We start from the raw sequence: 24079 nt of genomic DNA, 5'->3' as shown, positions 1-24079 counted from the left end.
AGGAATAAATTTGTTTGTAAAGGGATTGAATCTTTGATATTAGGTTTAGTATTGTTGTGCTTAAAAAATTGTTGTGTTTTTAGAAAAAAACGAAGGTCATGGCAATTGGTTCCATCATTTCCTGGCAAAATAGATGAAGAACAAATGGAAAGTGTCAGATTTTATATTCTTGGGCTCATAGTTCACTGCAGACATGAAATTAAAAGACACTTGGTCATTGGAAGGTAAGCTGTGACAAATTTGGACTGTGTGAAACAGAGACATCACTTTGCCAACAAAATATAGTCAAAGCTGTGGTTTTTCCATTAGTAGTTTATGGCTGTAAGATTTGGATTATAAGGAAAGCCAGGTACCTGCAGAATTGACACTTTTTCAAATTAAGGTGTTGGGAGAAGACTTTTGAGAGTTCCATGAACAGAATCAGTCAATTCTAAAGTTAATTTAGGCTACTCTTTTGGAAGTACTGAAGCTGAAATACTCTGGCCATAATGAAAAGAAGGGTTCCCTAGAAAACACCGTGACATTGAGAATGATTGAAGGTAAAAGGAAAGGGGCAGCATAGGATGAGATGATAGTGTAATGAAAGCAACAAACATGAACTTGGACAGACTTTGGGAAATAAGGGAGGATAGAAGGGCCTGGTATGCTATGGTCCATGGAATCAAGCAGAGCCAAATCTGAGTGAAAAGACTAACAACAAATGAAAGCATTAGGGCTAACTGATTTGATAGTTTATCTCTCACTTTGTGTATAAAGGGAGGTTGCCATGCATTTGATTTTCTTTGACTAAAAAAATTATCTTCCTAGATGCTTATGATAAGTTTTGAATTAATGTAGATGTATTAGAGCTTTTCATTATGTATGCTATGGATACTATTTGAAAATGCTTATTTTCAAAGGAGATATGTTCAAAGAAGATATGTGGTTTTTAATCTTAATGTTCAAGTTTTTTTAAATGGAAGAAGAAAATTGTGTTTTAGATGATGTGACATTTCTAAAGCTCATTGAAATCATAAAAATAGCATATTGCTAACAGGTCTCCTTAAAGATTAAAGTAAAACTTCAATTTCTGAAAAATTGATGCACTATGTTATAGAAGACGGAGAACTGGGTAGATGAGGAACCAGGAAGATGTAGCTTCAACTCTTGCCTCTGATATCCAATGGCTCTGTGACTGAGCAAATCGCTTAACCTCTCAATGCTCTTTTCTATAAGACAGATAAGGTATCTATTTACATTAGTGGGAAGATGTCTGTCTCATCCTGAGTAATCTACACTAATGAAGTATCAGGTCTAGACTTTATACCCATGAAAGGAAAAATAAATTGCTTTTCCTGTCATGTTGGAAATGTATCTTCTCTAAATCTTCTGTAGTTAGAATTTTACTATTATAAATTGCATCATGGGTGTGCAGTACTCATCATGAAACCTGACAGATTTATGTCAAAATATGTAGTCTTAATTGAAAATTTTTCTGTATTTTATTTCATTTTCATCTTATTTTAGAATTAAACATTTGGCTGCTTTTTAAAATTTTGAGGGAAAATCTGCTTAGTGACTTCAGAGAATAATGTTTGACCACATTGCCTAAATGTAAAACCTAACCATGTATATCTCTAGAGCAGGGGTCCTCAAACTACGGCCCATGGGCCAGATGCGGCAGCTGAGGACGTTTATCCCCCTCACCCAGGACTATGAAGTTTCTTTATTTAAAGACCCACAAAACAAAGTTTTTGTTTTTACTATAGTCCGGCCCTCCAACAGTCTGAGGGACAGTGAACTGGCCCCCTATTTAAAAAGTTTGAGGACCCCTGCTGTAGAGGATGTGTGGGGGAGAATTGACCAATAAAGGAAGGTTTATCCTTAAATAGTAAAAAAAGACTTCATGTACAAATGATTTTGGAGAAATGCAGTTTCAAACTGACCAATGTTAATTTCAGAAAGTTCTTCAGTCACTAGAAGAGAATGAGTTGTATTAGAAGTGTCAAAGAATCAAACTATAGAATTCTAATGTCAAATTTTTTTTAAATGTAGGATTGACTTTTAAAAGATGTTCATTGTTGTATCTTAGAGGCTTAAAAGCTGTTAGCTTAAATAGGTAAACAATGCTCTATATCTTTACATTATTGGTTTTCTTAGCAAAACAATTTTAATAGCTAATACTAAAGTTAATCAAACCAGTTAGACTAGTTACCTTTTCCTAATATCATAGATTTTCAGTTTGTGTAGTAGGCATTTAGAATAAATGAGCTGTAACTAAATCACAAGATTATAGTTATTGCTTAAAATTCAGTGATTGTTTTTGTTAAAGATTATAAACGTCTTAAGAAGTTATTTTCAAAATAAATTCTTAATTAGCTATGCTTTTGTTCCAACCCCCAAAATTATTAAATTTATAGCCTTGATTGTTCTTTCTTAAATAACAACATACTAATTTATCCAAATCTTTTATGATGATATTTTTTAGGCCTCTTCTGTTGAAGGAAAGAACCATGAAAGACAAAAACTACTTGGTAATTGCTTAGTCTAGATCAGTGGTTCTCAAAGTATGGTCTAGAGAATCCTGGGGATCTCTGAAACCCTTTTAGAGGATCTACAGATTCAAAAATAGTTTTTATTTCCAATATGATAAATGTCTATAAATATAACTCAGATAAACAAAAATGCTTTGGTGACATCCTCAATAATTTTTAATAGGATAAAGATACTGAAAACAAAAATTTGAGAACCACCAGTGTAGATAACATTGTTTTATAAAGTCTAGTTCAGGGATGTAACCCTTTTAGAGGATCTATGAGGTCAAAACTATTTTGTTACTAATTCTAAAATTTTAAAATTTTAACCCACTAGTGTGGAATCAAGTTTTCTTAGACAATAAACTATTAGAATAATTATAATTATCTGTACAATAAATTCCTAAGGATTTTTCCAATTATTTTTGATGTCTGAAAATTTGTGTTGGGTTAGTACTTAAAATGAATGTGCCTAAATCTTAATTTAGGGCATGGTCATTTGCATTTATTATGAGATTTGTCTTAATAATGGTTAAAAATTAGGGTTTTATGTCTGCAAAAATAAATAGATATGTATTAAAAAAAAAAAGGTGTTAAAATCTAGATCAAATCAAGGAAGTAAAATTGAAGTTTTATTTTCCATCCAACTTAAATTTACTTTGGCACAAGAGCTTCTAACTATTACTTGATAAGTTACTGTTTTTGAAAAATCACTCTCACCTATTTATGCAGTAGTAATTTCTATACCAGCCTGTGTTTTCAGTATGTAATCTGGGAACCAACAAAGCATGACTGGTGATGTTTTATCTTTTTCTGAGGTGAAACTATTAACATTTGCTTACTCCATAGAATTTCCTTTTCTCCTTTAAGCTATGAGTAGTTCCTGCTACTCTGTGCCCTCTGGGAAGACCTCTCAGCTGGGAGGTTTTTCTTGGAAAATCAATAAGATGCTCTTCTGGTGTCCTGTGTTTGATGAATGTAAGAATGTAATCATGATCACTCATTTATGTTTTTATCTAAGCATGATTATAATTATGCATGTATAATTATTGTATGTATACGTACACACATGTAAATATATATGTACATCCAGACTATTTATCTGGTTATGTTCCCAATTAAAATTTAAAAATTATAAATTTAGTATTCTTAGGATCTAATAATAATTTAAAATTTTTTAAAATTATTCCAAAATATTGAGTTAAATGTTTTAAAGAATAAGTAAGTTACATCATTGTTGCTAAGCAGATTAAAATTTTGCTTAATGTTTTCCTAGGATACTTATATAAAATATGAGCCCAAACTATCTATAATGGTTTTATTAAGCACCTATTATGAGTCAGGTACTGTGTACCCTATACCATGAACCAATGTGGCTACTAATCAACTATAATGCTGAAGTTGTGTTAAATTTAATGAAAACCCATTTTGGAATAGAATCCTTATCTCTGAGATGTCTTGGTTTTACAGTTTATATGATTGATTGTTAAAAGCGCTTCTCATTTTGGCCATTTTCTTTCTATTTACTGCAATTTTCTAGCTGCCTGATACTCTCATTTTTTTAAATAAACTATCTGCTTTTGAGGAAAACAATTATAATGTCATAGATTTCATACTTAAAAGAGGATCTTTAGAGAATCCAATTCCCATATTGGACAGATTAGCAAACTTAGGCCCTCACAGTCCTTTTCCAAGTTTGCACAGGTTTTAATAGTGGATCTGAGATTAGAACCCATATGTGTAGGTTATATTTACTAACTTAGTTGTCTGTCAACCTTCATTTCCTCCTGAAATCAGCAAAGGATTAGGGCTTTGACACTTGTCGCAAACATGAGAATAATGAGAAGCCATAGCAATATAAAATAATATTAGAAAAGTGCAGCAATGTGTGCTTTATTATGGGAGTGAACCACATTAACCATTTCATTAGTTCCTGAATTATTTTGTAGTACAACATTTAGTCTGAATAGTTGCTTTGGCTCACCAGTTAATTAGGTTCAGTGTATTGGCGTAGGGAATTATGTGATCTGTTTTTGGAAATTTCCCCTCTAAAGGGGTTAATTTTTTTTTTTTTTTTTTTTTGCTCAGTTCTTAAAGGAATGTTTAAATTATTTGGAAAATTGCCAGAATATTTTGTTCTGGATAATGCTGGATAAATGGAAACATAAGTGTATTCTTAGGGGCTTTCTCAAATCTTCTGTCTTCTTTCCAGTAATACATAAAGTTGAAAACAATTTAGTCTAAGCTATGACTTTCCGCCTCCTAAAACATAATGTACCATTTCTCTTTCTCCTCTTCTGCCTACTCTACTCTCTTCTATCCACATAAAATCTCCCATTTTCCCCTAGCATAATCTTACAATTTAAGTACTTGAAGTTTGTAAAGTAGTGAGAATGTGTGTGTGTGTTCATTACACACACACACACATGAAAAATGCTTCAGTTCATATGAAGATTTCACTTAGTTTGGGCAGCAAGCTTTTTAGTAATATTGAGCAGATGGCATAAATTCATGTCCATGTTTTAGAAGAGAATGGTAAGGTTAGTGAGGTTTGGGGAGAGAACAAAATTTTAGGATAGTCTATTTTGATGATCAGTACTTTGAAAATGCTTATTTATTTCTTCTATCCAAATGTAGTGTCCTTACTAGAGGAAGAAATGCCCTTCCTTTCCAAAGCGAACCGTCCCTCCTGGTGAGACAATTGGGGTTAAGCGACTTACCCAAGGACACATAGCTAGGAAGTGTTCAGTGTCTGAGCTCGCATTTGAATTCAGGTCCTTCTGACTTCATGGCTGATTCTCTATCACCTGCACCATCTGGCTACCCCAGCTCTCTGTATTGTTGCTGAATTTGATGTGGACATTCTAAGAATAGCCCCTATAGCAGCTCAAGACTCCTGAGTCTAAGTGGTCTGCCAGCCTCAGCTTCCCTGCTAGCAGTGATCACATTTTTCACTCTTTTCTTGAGGTGTTGTCCTCTTCATTATTTTTCCTTCCTCTAGAAGATATTTTGCTGTAGTCTGCTTATTTTCTCACTTTTTATACCCTTATATCCTTGTTCGTGCAAAGGCCTAGTCTCCAGGTATAATGACATTTTTTTCTGTCTTCATTTTGCCTGACTTCTGGGTTTTGATAAAATGCTGATCAACCTCTTTTTTTTTGAAATTTTTCTCCTGTGAATTTTTTATATTGAATTCTTCTCATAGGTGAGCATATAGAGTATTAGATCTGGAAGCATTAAATTTGTCCTCAGACACTTATATCCGCATGATCTCGGGCAAGTCACTTCACCTCTGTTTGCCTCAATTTTCTCAACTATAAAATGGGCATAGTAATAACAAATGTCTCTCAAGATTATGAGGACAAAATGAAATGATATTTATAGTGTTTGGTAACTATTAAGTGCTATATAAATGCTAGTTATTAATGTGTTTTCCTGTTTTTCTTTTACCTTTCTGTTGGTTGTTTTATACCTTGTTTGGCATCTCTTCCCAGGAGTTTTTCAGGGATCTCCTCTTCATTCTTTTTAACACTCTCTTCTTTGTTGAATTCATTGTTCTAAAGCTTTGACTTTCTTTATTCATATCATGGAATCCACAAATTTTTAATATTTTGATCATTATCTTTCAGATACTGTACTTGGCTTCCTTTGTAATCCTGTGTATTCTGTACATTTAAAAAAGAATTTTGAGAAATGATCCATAGACCTCACCAGACTGTGGAAAAGATTCATGACACACAAAAGTTGTCTTTCCAATACCACTTCAGCACTTCATTCCAAGTCTCAGACCTAACTTAACTGCCTGTCAGAAATCTGCCTGAATACTTCAATAGCCCTTCAAACTCATTATCACAAACCAAACTTAGGAAGCTATAGCTTTCTTAAATTTTTTATTTAGAAGAGAATTTAGATGTTAGCTAATTAAACCTCCTTTCATCTGATACAAGAGAAAACTGAGGGCCCAGGAAGGTACCTTGTTCAAGGTAATACTAACTAGAGTTAGTCAGCAGATTTTTATTAAATGCTTACTAATGAAGGAGGAATAGGCACTATCGTACTAGGTGGGTGGAAAACTATGCCAGTAACCATGTTACAGACAAAAATATACATTTTAATGGATGGTAAGGAAAAATAGGTACTGAGAATGGGCCTTCTCCAGGAGTTTGGATTTGTGTTGAGTCTTGAAGGAAGTCAAGCCATAATAGTTGAATGTTGAGTATATAGTGGAGAATAATAAAGTAAAAAAATATTGGAAATATTATAAGGGGGCCACGTTGTGAAGAACTTTAAATGCCAAGTAGGATTTTATATTTGATTTTGGAGTTACAGAGAGCCTTTGGAATTCATGTAGAAGAGGGAAACCTGACATGGTCAGACCTGTGTAGGAAAGTCTCTGGTAGAGGTGGCTTTAAAATTTAGGTTGGGTAATCCACACTATGGTATTTCAAATTCTTGATTTTCGTGGGTTGCTTTGATTCTTTTAGACACACACACTTTTCTCCTTGCTGGTTTCCCCACCTTGTTCATTTTTTTTTTTTCTCCTCCAAAGCTAACCAACTCTTCTGCTTATATCTTAGATTCTATCTGCTCATCTGAAAGTTTACTTCATTAGTTATTTTGTTTCATGCATCTAAAATAATTGAAATCTGTTAATGTTTAGCATCCTAACTAATCTCTGGAAGCTTCCTACCTCTGACTTCAGCCATAGGAAACTAAAATTTGCCTTATAGATGACCCCTCTCACTATAAAACTCTTTGAGTTTATCCTAAGCCCCAAATTGGCCTTTTATATAGGATTACCTGGTTGTTTCAACCTGTAAAAAGGAGTGACCAAAGCCTTGTATAAACTGGATGTTAGGAGGATGTTCATTATTTTTTTCCTTCCTTCTGCTATGACCTAAAGATTATTTCACTTGAAACACCTCATACCTTTCCACTGTGCTTGAGTGCATATTGCCTTCTGTAGAGATTTTGTTGTATCCTTCTTTCTCCATCTCTTCTTTGGATTTATTTTTTTGCTCTTCTTCCCTAATAGCCTTTATTGATTGACTCAAGTTAAAATACAAACCTCATATGGGTGTTCCAAAATTCTTAATGCAAACAGCATAAGGAATTAGGGTATGCATAAATTTTTTTAATTTTTAATTTTTTTATTATAACTTTTTTTTTAACTAAACATATGCATGAGTAATTTTTCAATATTGACCTTTGCAAAACCTTCTGTTGCAACTTTTCCCCTCCTTCCCTCCATCCCCTCCTCTAGATGGCAGGTAGTCCAATACATATTAAATATGTTAAAGTATATATGAATAAGTTATTAAAACTTAAAACTGCAGCAAGACTTTTGGGACACCCTGTATACTGCATGGTAGCTTTAGTATTGGGATATCAGGTTGTATAGTTCCAAGTTCATTGTTCTTTTACCATATGATATCTCATTTTAATCTCAAAATCTATTTTTCTCTGACTTTTTTTTAGTCAATGACAATATTATATCCCTATCACTTTAAAAGATTTGTACTATTTTTAGCTCTTTGTCCTAGATGTTTAATTGCTGCATCCTATTGCATATCATTTCTTTTGTTTGTATCCTGTCCTTGCTTTTGATACTTCCCTACTTTAGGCCCTTATTATTAACCTCTCACCTAGATTATTCTTTCTCATAACTAATCTGGCTCCTGATCTGGGCTACTCATGTTATCCAATTTTTTCTATAGCACAGCTTGAATGATTTCATCCTCCTATTCAAAACTTTTTCCCCATTGCCTAAATAAAATTTAAATGATTTTACCTCTCAAAATTTGTCCTTAATTTACATTTGTATCCTTCTCTTTTACTATTTTCCTGTTAAAACACTCACTTCTCCAATTAAATTAGATTTTTTTTTGTTCCTCAATTGTTTTTCTCTTAACCTTGACCTTAATTCTCTGAACTTTATATAAATTTATATATAATATACTTTTTGCATGTTACTTTCAAAGATTTATCTAGAGTAGCATCACAAATACATAAGTTTATAAAGAATCTCAGGGCATCTAGTTGGACAGTGAATACAGATTAGCAGTCTGTATTATGGGCAAGTCACTTAACCGTCTTTACCTCAGTTTTCTATAAAACTGTAAAATGATCTGAGTGGCAAGCCACTCCAAAATCTTTGCCAAGAAAGTCTCAAATAGAGTTGTGTAAGTCAGTCATGTCTAAAATGACTTAGCAACAACAAAATAATCTGTTTGCTTTATGAATTTTCTTAACATTTTAAATCATTTTATTGATATCTTTTTTTTTTACATTACCTTTATTTTCCAATATATTGTTTTTCTCTTTCCTCTCTACCATCATGTTAGCCATGTTTAAAATTGTTTTCAATGTTTCATACACATAGTTTCCCATCTCTTCAATGAAGATGAGGGAATCACTTTTTTTATATTCCTTATTTGGAGTAAAACTGTCATCATAATTTGACAGCAATAATTTTGTATAATAATTATACATTTTGGTTTTGTTTACTTCACTTTGCATATGTCCATGTAAGTTTTCGCTCTTTGTATTTTTATTCTTTTTTTAAACATTGATTTTTTTAAAAAAAAATTTATATTACAAACTTTTACAGATTATTCAGACTTTGTGATAGGTTTCTTGTAATAAAATAAAACAAAATAATAATTACTTTATCTGAAAATTTGTAGAACAGTTCAAATCTGTAGCATCCCCTTACCTCTATAAAAAAATAGAAATATATTTTCTCTGTTAAAGTGCCATTGAAAAATTTCTTGTAGTATATAACTCAGTGTTTGTATATATAAAACATTTCCTCAGTGTCTTTATAGAAAATATATGCATACACACAAATATGTATGGGTATATATGTATATGTAATTGTGTATACATATATACATACATATGTGTATGTGTGTGTGTGTGTGTGTGTGTATGTGTGTATTCCCTAATTCCATCTTGTCACGCAATTGGATAGTATTTTCATCACAGATCTTCTGGAATCTAGCATGGTCATTGTATTGATCATAGTTCTTAACTTTCAAGTTTGTTTTTACAGTATTGTGTAAATTGTTTTCCTGGTTTTCCTATTTATTTCATCTTTTTTATCTTTTTATAAAAATCTTCAAAATTGTTCATTCTTATATGGATGTTATAGTATATAAATGGCTATTCTATTTCTGCATACTTTGTACTCTGTCAGTTTATGTCTTTTTTTTTTTTTTTTTGAGAAAGATAGTTGGGATAAAGTGATTTGCTCTGGGTCACACAGTAAGTTTCAGGTGTCGGAGGGCAGATTTGAACTCCTGACTCGAGGGCTGTTGTTATATCTACTGTGCCAATTAGTTTATATGTCTAAAAAAAAATCATCTATTTCCTTATTTCTTAATAGCACAATAGGACTCCATAACAAATATTAAAATAAACACAAGTTACTGAGTTTTCTTCAGTTGTTAGACATCCTCTTTGTTTTCAAATTTTTTTTGTCACCACAAAGTATTTTTGTACATCAATGTACATCAATTGTACATCAATTTGCTCTTTTCTTTATTCTGGTATAGCCCTCATAGTAGTATAGTTGGGTGTATTATATAGGTTTTCTGAGATCTCATTTCTAAGATTTTTAAGGAATTAATTCATTTTTATAAGAAAAAGAACCGTTTCCCAATTGATATTTGTTTTATTTATGAACTGACAGTTCTTAGAATTTAGACTAAAATTTAATGTTCAGGACTATTGAAGGACCTGTCTTTTTGAGTTGCCATATTTTCCAGAAACACTGAACCCAACACAAGGCATGAAGGAGACCCTGAATGTGTCAAAGATAAAAGTCCCACCTCAGCCCTCCAAATTGACATAATTTGCTGTTAGTACCCCAAACTGAATTCCCTCTGAGTCCTTGGGAGGCAAGACAGGCTCTAGCCAGTCTGTGCCAAGCTGGGATAATGCTTGTGCAACTAGGGCCCTTTACAGATAAATGGATCCTCCTATTTTCATAGTGTAGCAATTCCCAAGGGAAAAGAACATAACTTGCCATCACCTTTCTTCTCTTTTTTGAGAGTAGTTTTGCCTCTTTTCCCCATCTTTACTGCACCTGTCCCCTCCCTTGCCAGGTCCTTTCCTGTTTTCTTCCCCTCTTTTTATTGTAGTGTCATAAATATGCAAGCTTCTGCAAGAACTGTACGTTCTCTGAATTCCATAAGCATTTTCACTTCTCTAATAATAAGCCTGATTGTCACATCTCATGATATTGTGATAACTTGTTCACAATGGCTAATATGAAAGGAAATTTTCCAAATCATTATTAGTTAAAGAAATGCCATTGAAAGCCATTTTGAAATTCCATCTTGCCCTTCCTTTTGGCACAGCTGGCAAAAAAGGAAAATGTTGAAAGGACTTTGGGAAAACAGGCATGCTGATGCGTTATTGGTGAACCCATAAATTGGTACAGCTGTTCTGGAAAGCAATCTGCAATTATACCCAAAAAGTTGTTTCTTACATTTCCTGATTCTGTACTTTTTCTTCATGCTAATAACTCTTATCATTCCGTCTCTTCTTTGAGAAGGTTCAGAGTGTCATTTACTGCATGAAGCCAATTAAGTTAAAAGAAGTAATTGTTCATCTGTCTGAATTACCATATCACATTTTCCCTCAGATTGTTTTTTCATGTTTCACTTTGTAATATATTTATTTGTATTATGTCTTACCTCACACTGTGTTCTTAGTCCCTTGGTGGAAGCTTCGTGTCTTATTTATTTATATTCTCCACAGCATCTATCATATAGTATTCCAAATGGTTTCCACATGGTTTCCACATATTAGGTACATCTCCCCAATTAGACAGTAGATTCCTTTATTTATGCTTCCCTTATTTAATATTATTGCTCTCTATATAATAGAATCTTAGTTAAAATGATTGGAATTTCTGTTCAAATGTAAGTAAAATTTATGAATCAAATAGAGTTTGTGAAAGCTAAAAGTATAGCTCTATTTATCACAATTAGTAGTGTTACTGATAATCTCTTTTGATCAATGGAATATGTAGTGTGGAAAGAGTTGATTTGGAGTCAGAAAATCTGGGTTTGAATTCCATCTACCTTGGTGCCCCTGGATAAGATCTTTAACCTTTCTGGATCTCAAGTTCTCATTTACAAAATGAATGAGGTGGACTAAATGGCTTCTGAAGTTCTTTCTGGCTATGGTTATGAAATTATTAATATTTTAATGTAGCATAGTGTTTTTCTCTTAGTTCATTATATTTAGTGGGTTTTATTTTTCTCTAAAACTGTATCAATCCCTTTAAATTTCTGGTTCTTAATTTTTGGGAAATGCTGAATATTTAGGTTGAGAGAACATTATTAAAAGTTCATTTGGTTTATAGTCCTATTAAGGGAAACTAAGTTTGAAATTCAGACTTGGGAATTTTAAGTAACTGGAACATTACTTAGTCTCAGTTGTATTTTTAAAACAATTTAATTTGTGATTTTGTTGATATAGAGAATATCCAATAAAGATACTTTATCAAAGTAGATCAGCAACTGCTCTGCCAACTACAGTTTTTGTGGTAACTTGGATTGCTAAAAAATGATTTGCTTGCCACAGGTCACAAAGATAGAAAATTATAAATGGAACTTATGCCTAGATCTTTCTGATTTCAAGGTTAATTCTCTGCTACTCTTTGTTGCCAATATAAAATATATTCCTGATTTAAATTTATTTGTTTAATATTTTTTCCCAGTTACATTTAAAACAAATTTTGCATGTTTCTATAACTTTTGAGTTCTAGATTTTTTCCCTTGTCCTCACTTCCAGCCCCCATTAATAAAATACATGTGAAGTTATACAAAACAAAAATATATTTTTTGAAACAGATTTTTGATTGATAAATCTAAATGTTTATAGGTTATGTGTGTTGGGGGGTGTTTTTGTTTTGGCTTTTTATTTTGCTTATTTCAATTGCTATTGTATTTGATTGCCCTCTAGAGGTCCTTTGACACTGATATTTTGGTGCAGTAGATTTGTGTCTAATTGCTGACAGGGAGAGCTAGCTTTTCTGATTCAGAAATGTTTCAGAAAGATTTAAAGATTCACTGCAACATTTTTTTAACTAGTAATTACTCTAGGGTCCTTTTCTCAAATCTCTGTCAGGGATTTTTAATTGGTCTGTAGACAAATAATTTGTAGTCCTCTTTAATTTGTATTTGTTTTCCCTCAAAAAATATGAATTACAAAAAAATTTTTTATAAGAAATACATCAATAAAAATAAACTTCTAGACTGACCAACTGTATAGGTGTGGGTGTTTGACTAACTGCTCTCTAGCCAAGATTTTTTCACCTTATGTACCCCCTGAAATTGAAGTTTGAACCTGTTATAACTTGTACATTAAGCTGCATTAAATTTCATCTTAAGAGATTTATTTCAACCTAATAGCCTTTTAAGGCGCTATTAGTAAGCCGTGTTATCTATAAATATCTATTTTATCCATGTCATTGATAAGTAATGTTAAATAGCAAAAATCTGGAAAGTTATATTGATCTTATCTTCTTTTGGTGTCTTGCCATTTTGAATCCACTCAACTGTCAATGTTGTCTTAGCTTTCTCTGCTCTGTCTTACTCATAAGAAAGACATGAGGAACTTTTTCAAGTTCTTTGCCAAAATTAGTAATAGCTATAGTATTTTCCTGGTTTACCAGTATGGTAGTACTTTCATCAAAGGAAGTGAGCTTAGCGTGACATGGCCTGTGTTAGAAAGCTGTGTTATCTTTATGTGTTCACTACTTTCTTTGACAAAAGGTGAACTTTTAATAATACATCCTAGAATGTTGTTGGAGTCTAAGCTCTGGTGAATAATTTGTAGACTGCTTTTTTTTCCCCCTCTCTCCTTAAACACTTATGCTCAAATTTTCTGGTTTTTTGGGGGGGAAATTTTTCAAAGATTAGTGTCAGTGGCCCAAGAGTCACATCAAACGAACTCTTTAATGGTATCTTGGAATGAATATGGTTAATTTATAATGTAATTCTTAGTTGGGGGCTTGAGTTCGTCAGGGACAGTTAGGTGCTCTTTTTCTTCTTTATGTGTATTCTCTCTATGTGTGCTTTTTTGTTTTTATATAACATTTATTTATGAATAAGTTATTGCCAGTAAGTTTTTATTTAAAAAAAAAAAAAGAAATGGTTAACCAAAACCAACAAACTTATGAGCCACATGTAACCATCATTCAGTCAAGAAACACATATATGTAACTAGATGGCTCAGTAGATAGATTGCTGGAACTGGGATCAAAGATGAGCTCAGATCTAGTTTCAACACTTACTAGCTTTGTAACTTTGAGGTTTTTCAATTAACCTCTGTTTAGCTAATTCACTGGAGAAGGAAATGGCAAACCATTCTAGTATATTTGCCAAGAGAACCCCAAGCAGGGTCATGCAGAATGGAATCTAACTGAATAACAACAAATGTGCCATATATTGGAAAGTAAATGTAGGGGTGTATAAAGAAAAGCAAAAACAGGCACTACCCTCCAGAACACTTTTTTTTTTAAAATTAAAAAAACATGCATAGTTTTCAACATTCATCTTTCTGAAACTTTGTGTTCCAAATTTTTTTCTCCCTTTTATTCTCTCCCCAAATAGCAGTTATCCAGTATGTTAAACAAGTACAATTCTTCTGCACATATTTCCACATTTATCATGCTGCACAAGAAAAATCAGATCAAAAAGGAAAAAAATGGAGAAAGAACAAAATGCAAGCAAATAACAACAGAAAAAGTGAAAATATTGTGTTGTGATCCACACTCAGTCCTCTCACAGTCCTCTCTCTGGGCATAGATGGCTCTCTTCAACCCAAGTCCATTGGAATTTGCCTGAATCACTTCATTGCAGAAAAAGAGCCACGTCTATCACAGTTGATCATCACATAATCTTGTTGCTGTGTGCTCTTGGTTCTACTCACTTAACATCAATTTATGTAAGTCTTGCCAGGCCTCGCTGAAATCACAAGAGCTTATATTCTAATAGAAGAGATAATATGCCAATAACTATACATATAATATGTATGTAGTCTAAGTGGAATGTAGTCTTGAGAGAAAGCCCTAGTTGGGGGTCGGGGGTGAGAGTAGAGACTTAAGAAAGGTCTGCAAAAGAAGGAATTTAAATTGAGGCTTGATATATGCAGTATTCCACACTCAGTGTCCCCCAAATTTGCACCGAAGAGGACGTGAATTTTTTCAACTATAAAAATCATAGATGTTTCCTGGAATTCTTCATACTTGTAATTTCTTAGGGTTCAATAATATTCAATTATGTTTATATAATACATTCTTGCATCTTTGGACATCTAGATACTTTCTTAATGTCCTCTTATTTTTCTTCCTTTTTGTCATATCATTACATATCTACTTAATGCCACATTTTATTGATTTTTCCTTTTTGATATTTCTTACATTTTTCCTTTCCTTACAGTCTCAGTGCCAACCTGCTAGTTCAGGTTCTATATGACACATTTCAATATTCATCTGTCTTGTCGCCCTGTTCCAGTCAGGCATATTATGTTACTGCATCAGTGTTTTGAGAATATGTAATCTTATTATTTGAGTAGTTCTCTATTGCTCCTCATAGTAACTCATTCATGCCTTCTCATTCTGTAACATTATGACCATTGTGCCTCAGAAATTTCCTATATATGGGTCATATGCCCTTTGAATGGAAAGAACTTCCAAAACTTCCATTTGAAGAAGGCACCCAGCCCAACCAATCTCTTCATTTCCTTCTCATTTGCATGAGTCGGACACTATCTAACCTTTACCATCCTGCTTCCTTTTGTATTTTGTATTCCTTAAATCAAAAACTTTTTGAAGGCAGGAACTGTGGGACAATTTATAGTAATTCTTGGATTACCACTATTTGAATATAAATTATTATTTGGAATATGATGCAGTTTAACTTGTACTTAATATGTCTCCACTCTCCATTGTTCTTTAGATCACCTTGAGATTTGAGGGGTGGAATTGGTGAAAGTTGGGTTGACTTGTGTTTTTATTGGTGAAGTAAATTCTGAAGTTCAGGCAGTTTATAGTCTTAATTGCCTGAAGCACTGGTACTGTCACTCCCTTACTCAATAAATTCTGATGACTTCCATTGCCTTTACATTAAAATTAAAAATTTTAAGTTAGCTTTTAAAGCCTTATGCAACTTTTCTAGTTTCACTGTACATAACTTCCCTTTCCATTTTCTGCAGTTCAGCCCAAATGGGCTTTTTTTTTTTTTTTGTCTAAGGCTTGGTATTCCATCTTTAGTTTCCATGCATTTGTTGTAGTTCTCCCTTGAACCTACAATGCCTTCTCATCACTACCTCATGGAAGACTTCATTTCATTTAATACTGTAAATCTTTCCTTTTCTCCCAAGCGGGAAGCCCTCTCCTTGCCTAGCTTTCTATTAACTTAAGGTCCGTATTTATTCATCTTTATAAAATTCTTTTGAGATTGATTTATATACATAGTGGTATTATTGATTGAAATAATTGGACAAGTAGGTTTTTGCAAATAATTTTCTGCAGCAGACATCCAGATTAATATTTCTAAAATCTACATTGGCTCCCCATTTCTTACTGAACAAAATCTAAGTTCTATTGCTTAGCCTCTTAGGCCTTTTATGATCTAGTCCTGTTCTCCTTTTCTGATAACATTTCCCCACATAATCTCTTTTTCTAACTCTCCCTCAATGTCATGTATGTTTCCCTCTCTAATACAATATAAGCTGAAATTTATATCATATTTTACAGATGAACAAATTGAGGTAGTTTCCTTTGATAGCTTAGATTTGAGAATGTTTTTCAGGCCATTTTAATAATTCACAAGATGGAGGTGACACTATAAAATTGGGTTTTACTATCTTTTTCTCTCTTATACTTCCCTAAAGCCATATTGAATTTTACATCCATTTGTGAATATTGAAATGATGGTTTTATATATTTGTGCTTATTTCTCTTCTAGGATTTTAACATTTTATATAACAAAGTGCTGTACTAATAATGGTTTTAAAAAGATGGTCTTAAAAAATTCATGTAGATATTTATCCCACATTGTTGACTTTGTGGACAATTAATTTCTCTTTGTATGTTGTACAGTTTGAATTTAATTCAATGTTGTGTTGGGTTTTTAGTATGTTTTGAATAATGGAGATGATGAGCAAATAGGCATTTGAATTTCTATGAATTTTAATGCCTCAGAAATTGCATTATTCTGGACTTAAATCATTATACTAAAACACTTCACATCCTTCAAAGTGACTTCTCAAGTTTTCTTTTTTAAATTTGTATGAAGTCATAAGTTTTTATACAAATCAAGATCTATGATATTCAACTTTTTTTTTTAGAGTGATATGGTTAAGTGTTTTTAAAACTTTATCATCATGGGGGTAAGAGGTAAAAAATTGGAACAAGAGGTTTGGCAATTGTTAATACTGTAAAGTTACCCATGCATATATCCTGTAAATAAAAGGCTATTAAATAAAAAAAAAAAATTAAAAGAAAAAAAAAACTTTATCATCATGATCATCTATTAATTCCAGATTTCTCTTCCCTTAAAAAAAAATTGATAGTCTGGTTGCTTCATTACCACATAATTAACCATGATTTTCATGTTTATGATAACAATTTATTAAATATCTAATGTGTAGTAGTTGGCACTGAGAGGATACAAATAGAAAAATGAGGCTGTTCCTTCTGTCAAGAAGCTATTTTCTACTAATTGAAATAGATGCTGCATCTCAATTTTTTAAAAAGCTTTAATAATGAGAGATTGGAGCAGCTAGGTGGCACAATGATAGAGTACTGGGGCTGGATTCAGGAAGAATTCAAATTTGGTCTCAGGGAGTCACTATTTAAGTGGGCAAGTCACTTTAATCCTGTTTGTTTCAGTTCTCATTTGCAAAATGAGTTGGAGAAGCAAGTGGCAAACCAGTCCCCTTAATTTGCTTAGAAAACTCCAAATAAAAGTAAGAAATGACTGAAACAATAACAAACAAGAAAAAAAATGAGATTGAGAACCTGAGCCCTAAAGGGTCTAAGTGATTTGTTTGGTTTTCAATACCTGGTTAATTATTCAATAATATATTGAGAAAGAGACTTGGCTCTAGGATGCCCAAAGGTATGTCCATTTGCCAAAGAAGGTAAGGTCTCTCAAGCTCTGAAATAGAAGAATTCACACTATTGGTTTGCTTGTCTTTTCTACTAACTTGTTAAATTTAGAGTATTTTATATGAGACTGTTAATTTCTGAAAAATCTTATCAACTATTAACAGAAAGGCATTTTCTTTTAGTTCTTTTTTATTTTGAATTTTCATATGAAAGATATTAATTTGTCAAATCTATTTTGAGAGAAAGTGTTAGGTTTATTTGTACAAATCATGAAAGAAGATCTTTTTTTAATTCTTTTCTCTCTTCCAGTTTGTTTTTTATGTATTCTTTAATGGATTTAACAATATTATTTGTTAAATCTATGAAATCATTTGTGGTAAAATTTAGAACTCTATATTGTACAAAGCTTAAAAATGTACAAAATGCAGTATTTTTTTGTTTGTTTTTGATCAAACTTTTCAAATTTAGATGGAAGACAAATAATAGGAGTTTTGTAAAGTGGCAAAATGGTTCCAGTTATATAGGGCAAAATAAAAAGATTTAGTTTTTTCATTTTATTGGGAAACAAATGGAAAGTCCAAAATATTAATTAAATATTAAATATTTTATGATCTAGGTGCCTGCAAATTAAGACTTTATACTGGCTCTATATTCATTCATGCAAATGAAGAAAAGGTGGGGCTTGTTGATAGTGTATCATCCTTTTTATGGCTGTTCTGAATGACAAACATTTAGATAAACTATTAGCTTTCAAATTTTATTTTTATTTATTTATAGTTGATAGCTTTTCATGAAGGGCACACAAATAGAAAGAAAATGAAAATCAAAGTTTGGGGAAGTCTTAACTGTTTTGGTTTCCATCATAAACATTAGGAAATTAGATAACTTGGAGTCATTGACACATAAAAGGAATTTGTTGAACAAAATTACTCAAGTAGTTTTAGTTAAATACCTCTTTTTGTGTCTATAAAAATTTTAAATTACTAGTCATGACACTTTATTACGTCCTGATTGTGATAAAGAGCTCTTATTTGCTGATTTTTGTTTTTCAAGGAAAATGAGAATAAAATATGTTTTTTCATTTTATTGGAAAACAAACAGATGGAAAATCTAAAGTATTCATTAAATGTTTTATGATCTAGGCTCCTGCAAATTAAGACTTCAGATACGTATATGGGGAAAGGATTAGGTAAATCTGTAAGATTGATTGTTATAAATGTGATAGATATAGAGACAAAATGAGAAAGAACCTGTAGACTCTTTCTCTTGTTAAAATCCCAGCAAGAAAACAAAAATTATTCTTATTTTGTAAAGAATTTGAGAATATACAGAATATATCTTAGAATCCCTTTTATTCTTTATTGAGGCACAGAGAGATTGACAGGACCAAAAGCAACACGACTCCTCAATTACAGTACTTTAGCTCTTTGCACTATTTGCTATATCATATGACCTCATTAGGTGGTCAGTGATCAGAAATCCATCTGTTGGGGAGACTTTGATAAGTCCGGAGGCACAAACAGGAGGTTAGTTAGTAACAGAGCATGGTATGTTGAGTACTAGAAGTCTAAATTTATATAACCAGAATCTAGTCAAGGATTTCTGGGAGGAGCAGATGATTATTGGATCTTTATTATTTTTGGAATCAAAACATTGTTTAAACAAATGCTACCTGTGTAATATTAGACAAAACACTGAATTCCTTTGGACCTAAGTTTTCTCATTTGTCGTATAAGGAATAGATCTGAACGTCTCTTAAGTTCTTAAGTTAGAGTCTTAGAGAACAATTCAAGTACGAGATCAGTTCCAAGTCTTTAGATCAGTAGAGGTCAGAATGAATAGTTCTAAATAGAGAGGTCAAATTAATGTCTTGAATATTAGACTGAAGGGATAAAGATTCCATGCTCAAAGTCTGAAGACTCACACAGACTACGAGGGTCAGATGCAAGGAGGAGAGGAATCACAGACCCAAGTAGGCCAAGGAGAGACTAGGTGGTAGGTACATAAAACTGACTGATTTTAAACCAGTGACTTTTTTTTCTTCTTTTAATAAAAACAAATTTTATTTCTTACATGACAGCAATGATACAGCCAAACATATAAACAAAACACATATTTAAAAATCAACCTATCCTCTCATTTTTTCCACTTGGAATCATAAAACCCATGCCTTTTCCATAGAACTTTAAACATTCTCTAGCAGAATCAACACTTAAAAAGAAAAAAAAAATTGATATTAGATCCCCATCTTCTTTAGATTGTAACTTGCCTTTTCTTTTCAGTGACTTTTGGGAAAGGCCTGATCATTTGAGAAAGATCTTACTTATATTTAAAGCCAGAGCTAGAATCAAATAGTAGTATCTGAAACCCTAACTGCAGACAACTTGAGTTGAGGATCCAGTTTCTAACAACTATGCTACTTTGTTGTCATTGTGGTTGACCCTTGTTGGATAGCCAAGAAGTTGACTTAGTGAGTGGAAGAGGAAAATGCATCTGGTAAAACCCAAAACATGTAGTCTTTCAACAATTCAATGTTAATATATATTTAGAAGGACTTTGATGAAAATTGTGGTTTGATCAAATTTTGTGACCATATTTTTCAGTATAAAACAAAGGAAATATTCTACATGGGGAAATCAGTAAGTAAATTTTGAATGTTTTAAAAAAGCTCAGAATTATTAGACTTCATCTTTACACATTTTTGGTCAAATCTTTTTTAAAAAAAACATAAATTAGGTCTTAGAAAATTTAATACTGCATAAAAAAGGAACCCTTATGTTTGAGATGAGGAATTTATCTTAACAAAAGCAACATTGTAATTTAAATAAAGGGTATTGTCAGGAAAAAGTTGTCCGGTATTTTCATAAATTTTATCACTTTTACAGGATTAGTCTTGAGTTGTATTTAAAAACATGTTCTTTTTCTTTAGCTCTATTCCCTGAATGACTACAAACCACCTATTTCCAAGGCTAAAATGACACAGATTACTAAGGCAGCCATCAAAGCTATTAAGGTGAGAAAAAAGTGATTTTTCTTGAACTATTATTGTGTTTTCAAAAGAAAAGAATAGCCTCTAAAATTGAGAGTTTTTTTGGTTCCCTGCATGTTTATTTCATAGAGATATTTCCCACTGAGTTTTTATGATATCTTAGAAATTATTAGTATAGGCTTCTTGGAGATGGTGCCTTATTGGCCTGAATGTAGACGATATTCCTCTATGATCTCTTTGAAAGGGAAAAAAAAAATCTTAAGTATTGACTAAAAAAAAAAAAAAATGATAGTGATTTTAGATTGCTCTCAGACTTGATACTGGCCAGATTTGGGGAAAGGTATAGCTTTATATGTAGACCACCATGATTGCTAAACTTGCTTTTAAAAAAATACACCTCTGGCACAGCAAAATTTTGCTAAACAGATAAAGAAAAGTTCTAAGTGGGTAGTTGAGGATAGTTGGAATTGGGTGAACAGAACATAACTATATATAATTCAGTAAGATTGATTATGGATTTTCACATTGTTTTAAGATAGTTTACATATTCTTATAGTTTACATGTTCTTAGACACAAAGTGTCCCAAAAGTCTTTATGCAGGTCTAAGCTCTTTCCCTTTATCCACCAAAACCTACCCACCCCCACCCCCTCCTTAAAATAGCACTAAGACTTTTGAAACACTATATATAAGAAGCTCCCATTTATCTCAGGTTTTCAAAAAGCTCAAATAATTTTTATTTTAATTTTTTCATTGAGCTTTTATGTTGGCAAGACAAGCTCCTATCAATCAATATTTTTCTTTCCTCTCCTCTCTCCCCCAACTCCCAGAAAAGCAACATTAGATTTGTCATAGTACAGTGGGATAACATGAGAGACTTTATGTCCAGTATTTAAAATGTAATGGTCACTGAAGAAACTCTACTCTGGAAGGAATCTAGAAACGATTTTGGGTTTATCAAACATATTTTACATAGTTTTAGTGTTAAGTGTATTTTTATTGTATTTTAATTCTTTTAAATCACAGTTTTTCCTCTTGTAAAATGAGGGATTTGGACCAAATGCTTTTTGTTTCAGAAGATTTGTGGTTCTAGTTATTATGTATACTTTATATGGAAATTTTTATTTAAGGAGATTTGATCTGTCCACTCCATTCCCTCAATCATCCTACATTAAAAAAAAAAAAAATTATTTATTTTTTTCATGACTAGGTAAATTTAATTATTTTAATGCAAGACACTTGATTGTGTGTGTATATGTATGTTTATATGTTTAAAACAACATATATATGCATCCATATATACATACAAAGTATTTGTACTTCAAAAATTATGTCTTACAAATTTTTTTTTTTTGCTTTAGTTCTATAAACACGTGGTACAGAGTGTTGAGAAATTCATTCAAAAGGTGAGTATTTGATGTATTATGTAAATAAGATAAATATTGATACTAGCTATGTAATTTTTTTAAATAAAAAGGAGTAATAAAATATATGTAACAATTTAATATCCAAGTAGTGTTTAAAAGGGAGAAGTGAAATGTTTTCATTAAATAACTTAATGTAATAGAAGGGCATTGAACTTGGTAAAAGGAAATCTTGAGTTTGAATGCTGCCTCTTATGTTAATTATTTGATTGACCACAAGTAAGTTATTCATCATATCTAAAATAGAACTCATCAACTTTCCTCCCAAACTTATCCCTGTCCCTCAGTCAGATAGTTAGTCAACAATCATTTATTAAGGACTTATCATGTATGAAGTACTGTGCTAAGTTCTTGGCATACAAAGAAATGCATAAAGTCCTTACATTCTAAGGGGGAGATAGACACACAGCAACACACATACAATAAATGGGAGATGATCTAAAAGGGAAGACAGTATCAAGAAAATAGGATGAGGGAGATTGGGAAAAGCCTCTTGGACAAGATGAGACTTGGGCCAATTTTTGAAGAAAGCCTTTGAAACTAGAGGGCAAGAGGTAAAGAGAGAGCATTCCAAACATAAGAGATGATGTAAAGGGTACACAGATTTAGAATATAGAGTGCTGTGTACAAAGAATAATAATAAGGTTAATATAATATAGCTGGATTTTAGAGTAGGTGGAAGATAGTTAAGTGTAAGAATACTGAAAAGGTAGGAAGAGGCCAGGTTGTAAGAGCCAAGCAGAGGATTTTATATTTGGTCCTGGAGCTAATAGAGAGCCCCTGGATTTTATTAAGGAGAGAGTAGGGTAACATGGTCAGACATCTGCTTAAAGAAGATGCTTTTAAAAAAAATTTGCTGAGGCAATTAGTGTTAAGTGACTTGCACAGGGTCACATAGCTAGGAGGTATTAAGTTTCTGAGAGCAGATTTGAACTCTGGTCCTCCTGACTTCAGGACTGGTGCTCTGTCCACTGCGCCACTTAGCTGCCTCAAGAAGATGAATTTGACAACTGAGTAAAGTATGGACAGAAGTGGGAAAAGATGAAGCAGAGAGGCCAATTTGAACTAATCTAGGCAAGAACTGATAAAACCCTCTGTACAAAAACGGAGCCTGTGGGTGTAAGAGGAGACAATATTGAGAGATGTTATAAATATTAAAACAATAAGATTTGGCAAATAAATTTGACAGAAATGAGTGAAGGATTGAGAATAGCATTGAAGTTGGATGACAGGGAAAGGGTATTGTCATTTCCACAGTAATAAGAGTTATATGGAGAGGAGGATTTGGGGGAAAGGTAATAAGTTCTCTTTTGGACATACTGCATTTGCAGTAACTAGAATATGCAGTTTTGAGATATTGGGAAGTTGGTAATGAGTCAGGAGGGTGGGTTTCTGCTAGTATAGAGAAAAGAGAAGAGATCCTAGGGCAGACCCTTGATGTAGTTCCAGCAAAGGAGACTGTGAAAGAGATAGGGAGGAGAAATGAGAGGCCAGCATCATAAAAATTCAGACAGAAGAAAGTCTCCAGGAAACAGAGGCTGTACACCAAGGTTTCAGAAGGTTCAAGAATGAGCATTGAGAATGGGTTATTCGCTTTGGTAATTAAGATATCATTAGTAATTTTGGAGAACACAGTTTTAGTTGGAAGATGAAGTCAGAAATCACATTGCAGAGGTTTTAGAAGAGAATAAGGGGAAAAAATGGAAGCATTATTTCTATTTGGCTTTCTCTTAAGGAATTTAAATATGAAAACAAAGAGATATAGGACAGTAGCTACCTACTAGGGATGATTGGACTAGTTAAGAGGTTTTTAAGGAATGGGGAAGAAAGGGCATTTGTAGGCAGCTTAGAAGTAGCTAGCACATAGTGAGAGATTAAATACTAAGGAATATGGGGATGATCTTTTGGAAAAGGTGGGATAGAAGAATGGGGTGAAGGTTGCATGTAATTTTCATTATTTTTCTTGAGGTCATTACCATTCTTCTAATTGCCTGGGTTTCTGACTTCACAATCTTCCTAAA

General features: G+C 32.5%; 1 protein-coding gene across 3 annotated transcripts in view; it reads left to right on the top strand.

Annotated features, from left to right (window-relative positions):
• Positions 1–24079, top strand: part of SCAF8 (SR-related CTD associated factor 8) — a 96058-nt gene that overhangs the window by 11319 nt on the left and 60660 nt on the right. For all 3 annotated transcript variants that reach the window (XM_023503298.2, XM_012549425.3, XM_023503299.2), the window contains 2 exons: positions 20576–20659; positions 21996–22040. In XM_023503298.2, coding sequence (XP_023359066.1) covers positions 20576–20659; positions 21996–22040 — 129 coding nt within the window. The remainder of the gene's footprint in view (positions 1–20575; positions 20660–21995; positions 22041–24079) is intronic.

Source organism: Sarcophilus harrisii, chromosome 4 (genome assembly GCF_902635505.1).
Source record: "Sarcophilus harrisii chromosome 4, mSarHar1.11, whole genome shotgun sequence".
NCBI lineage: Eukaryota > Metazoa > Chordata > Mammalia > Dasyuromorphia > Dasyuridae > Sarcophilus > Sarcophilus harrisii.
This window is presented reverse-complemented; position numbering and strand designations above follow the sequence as displayed.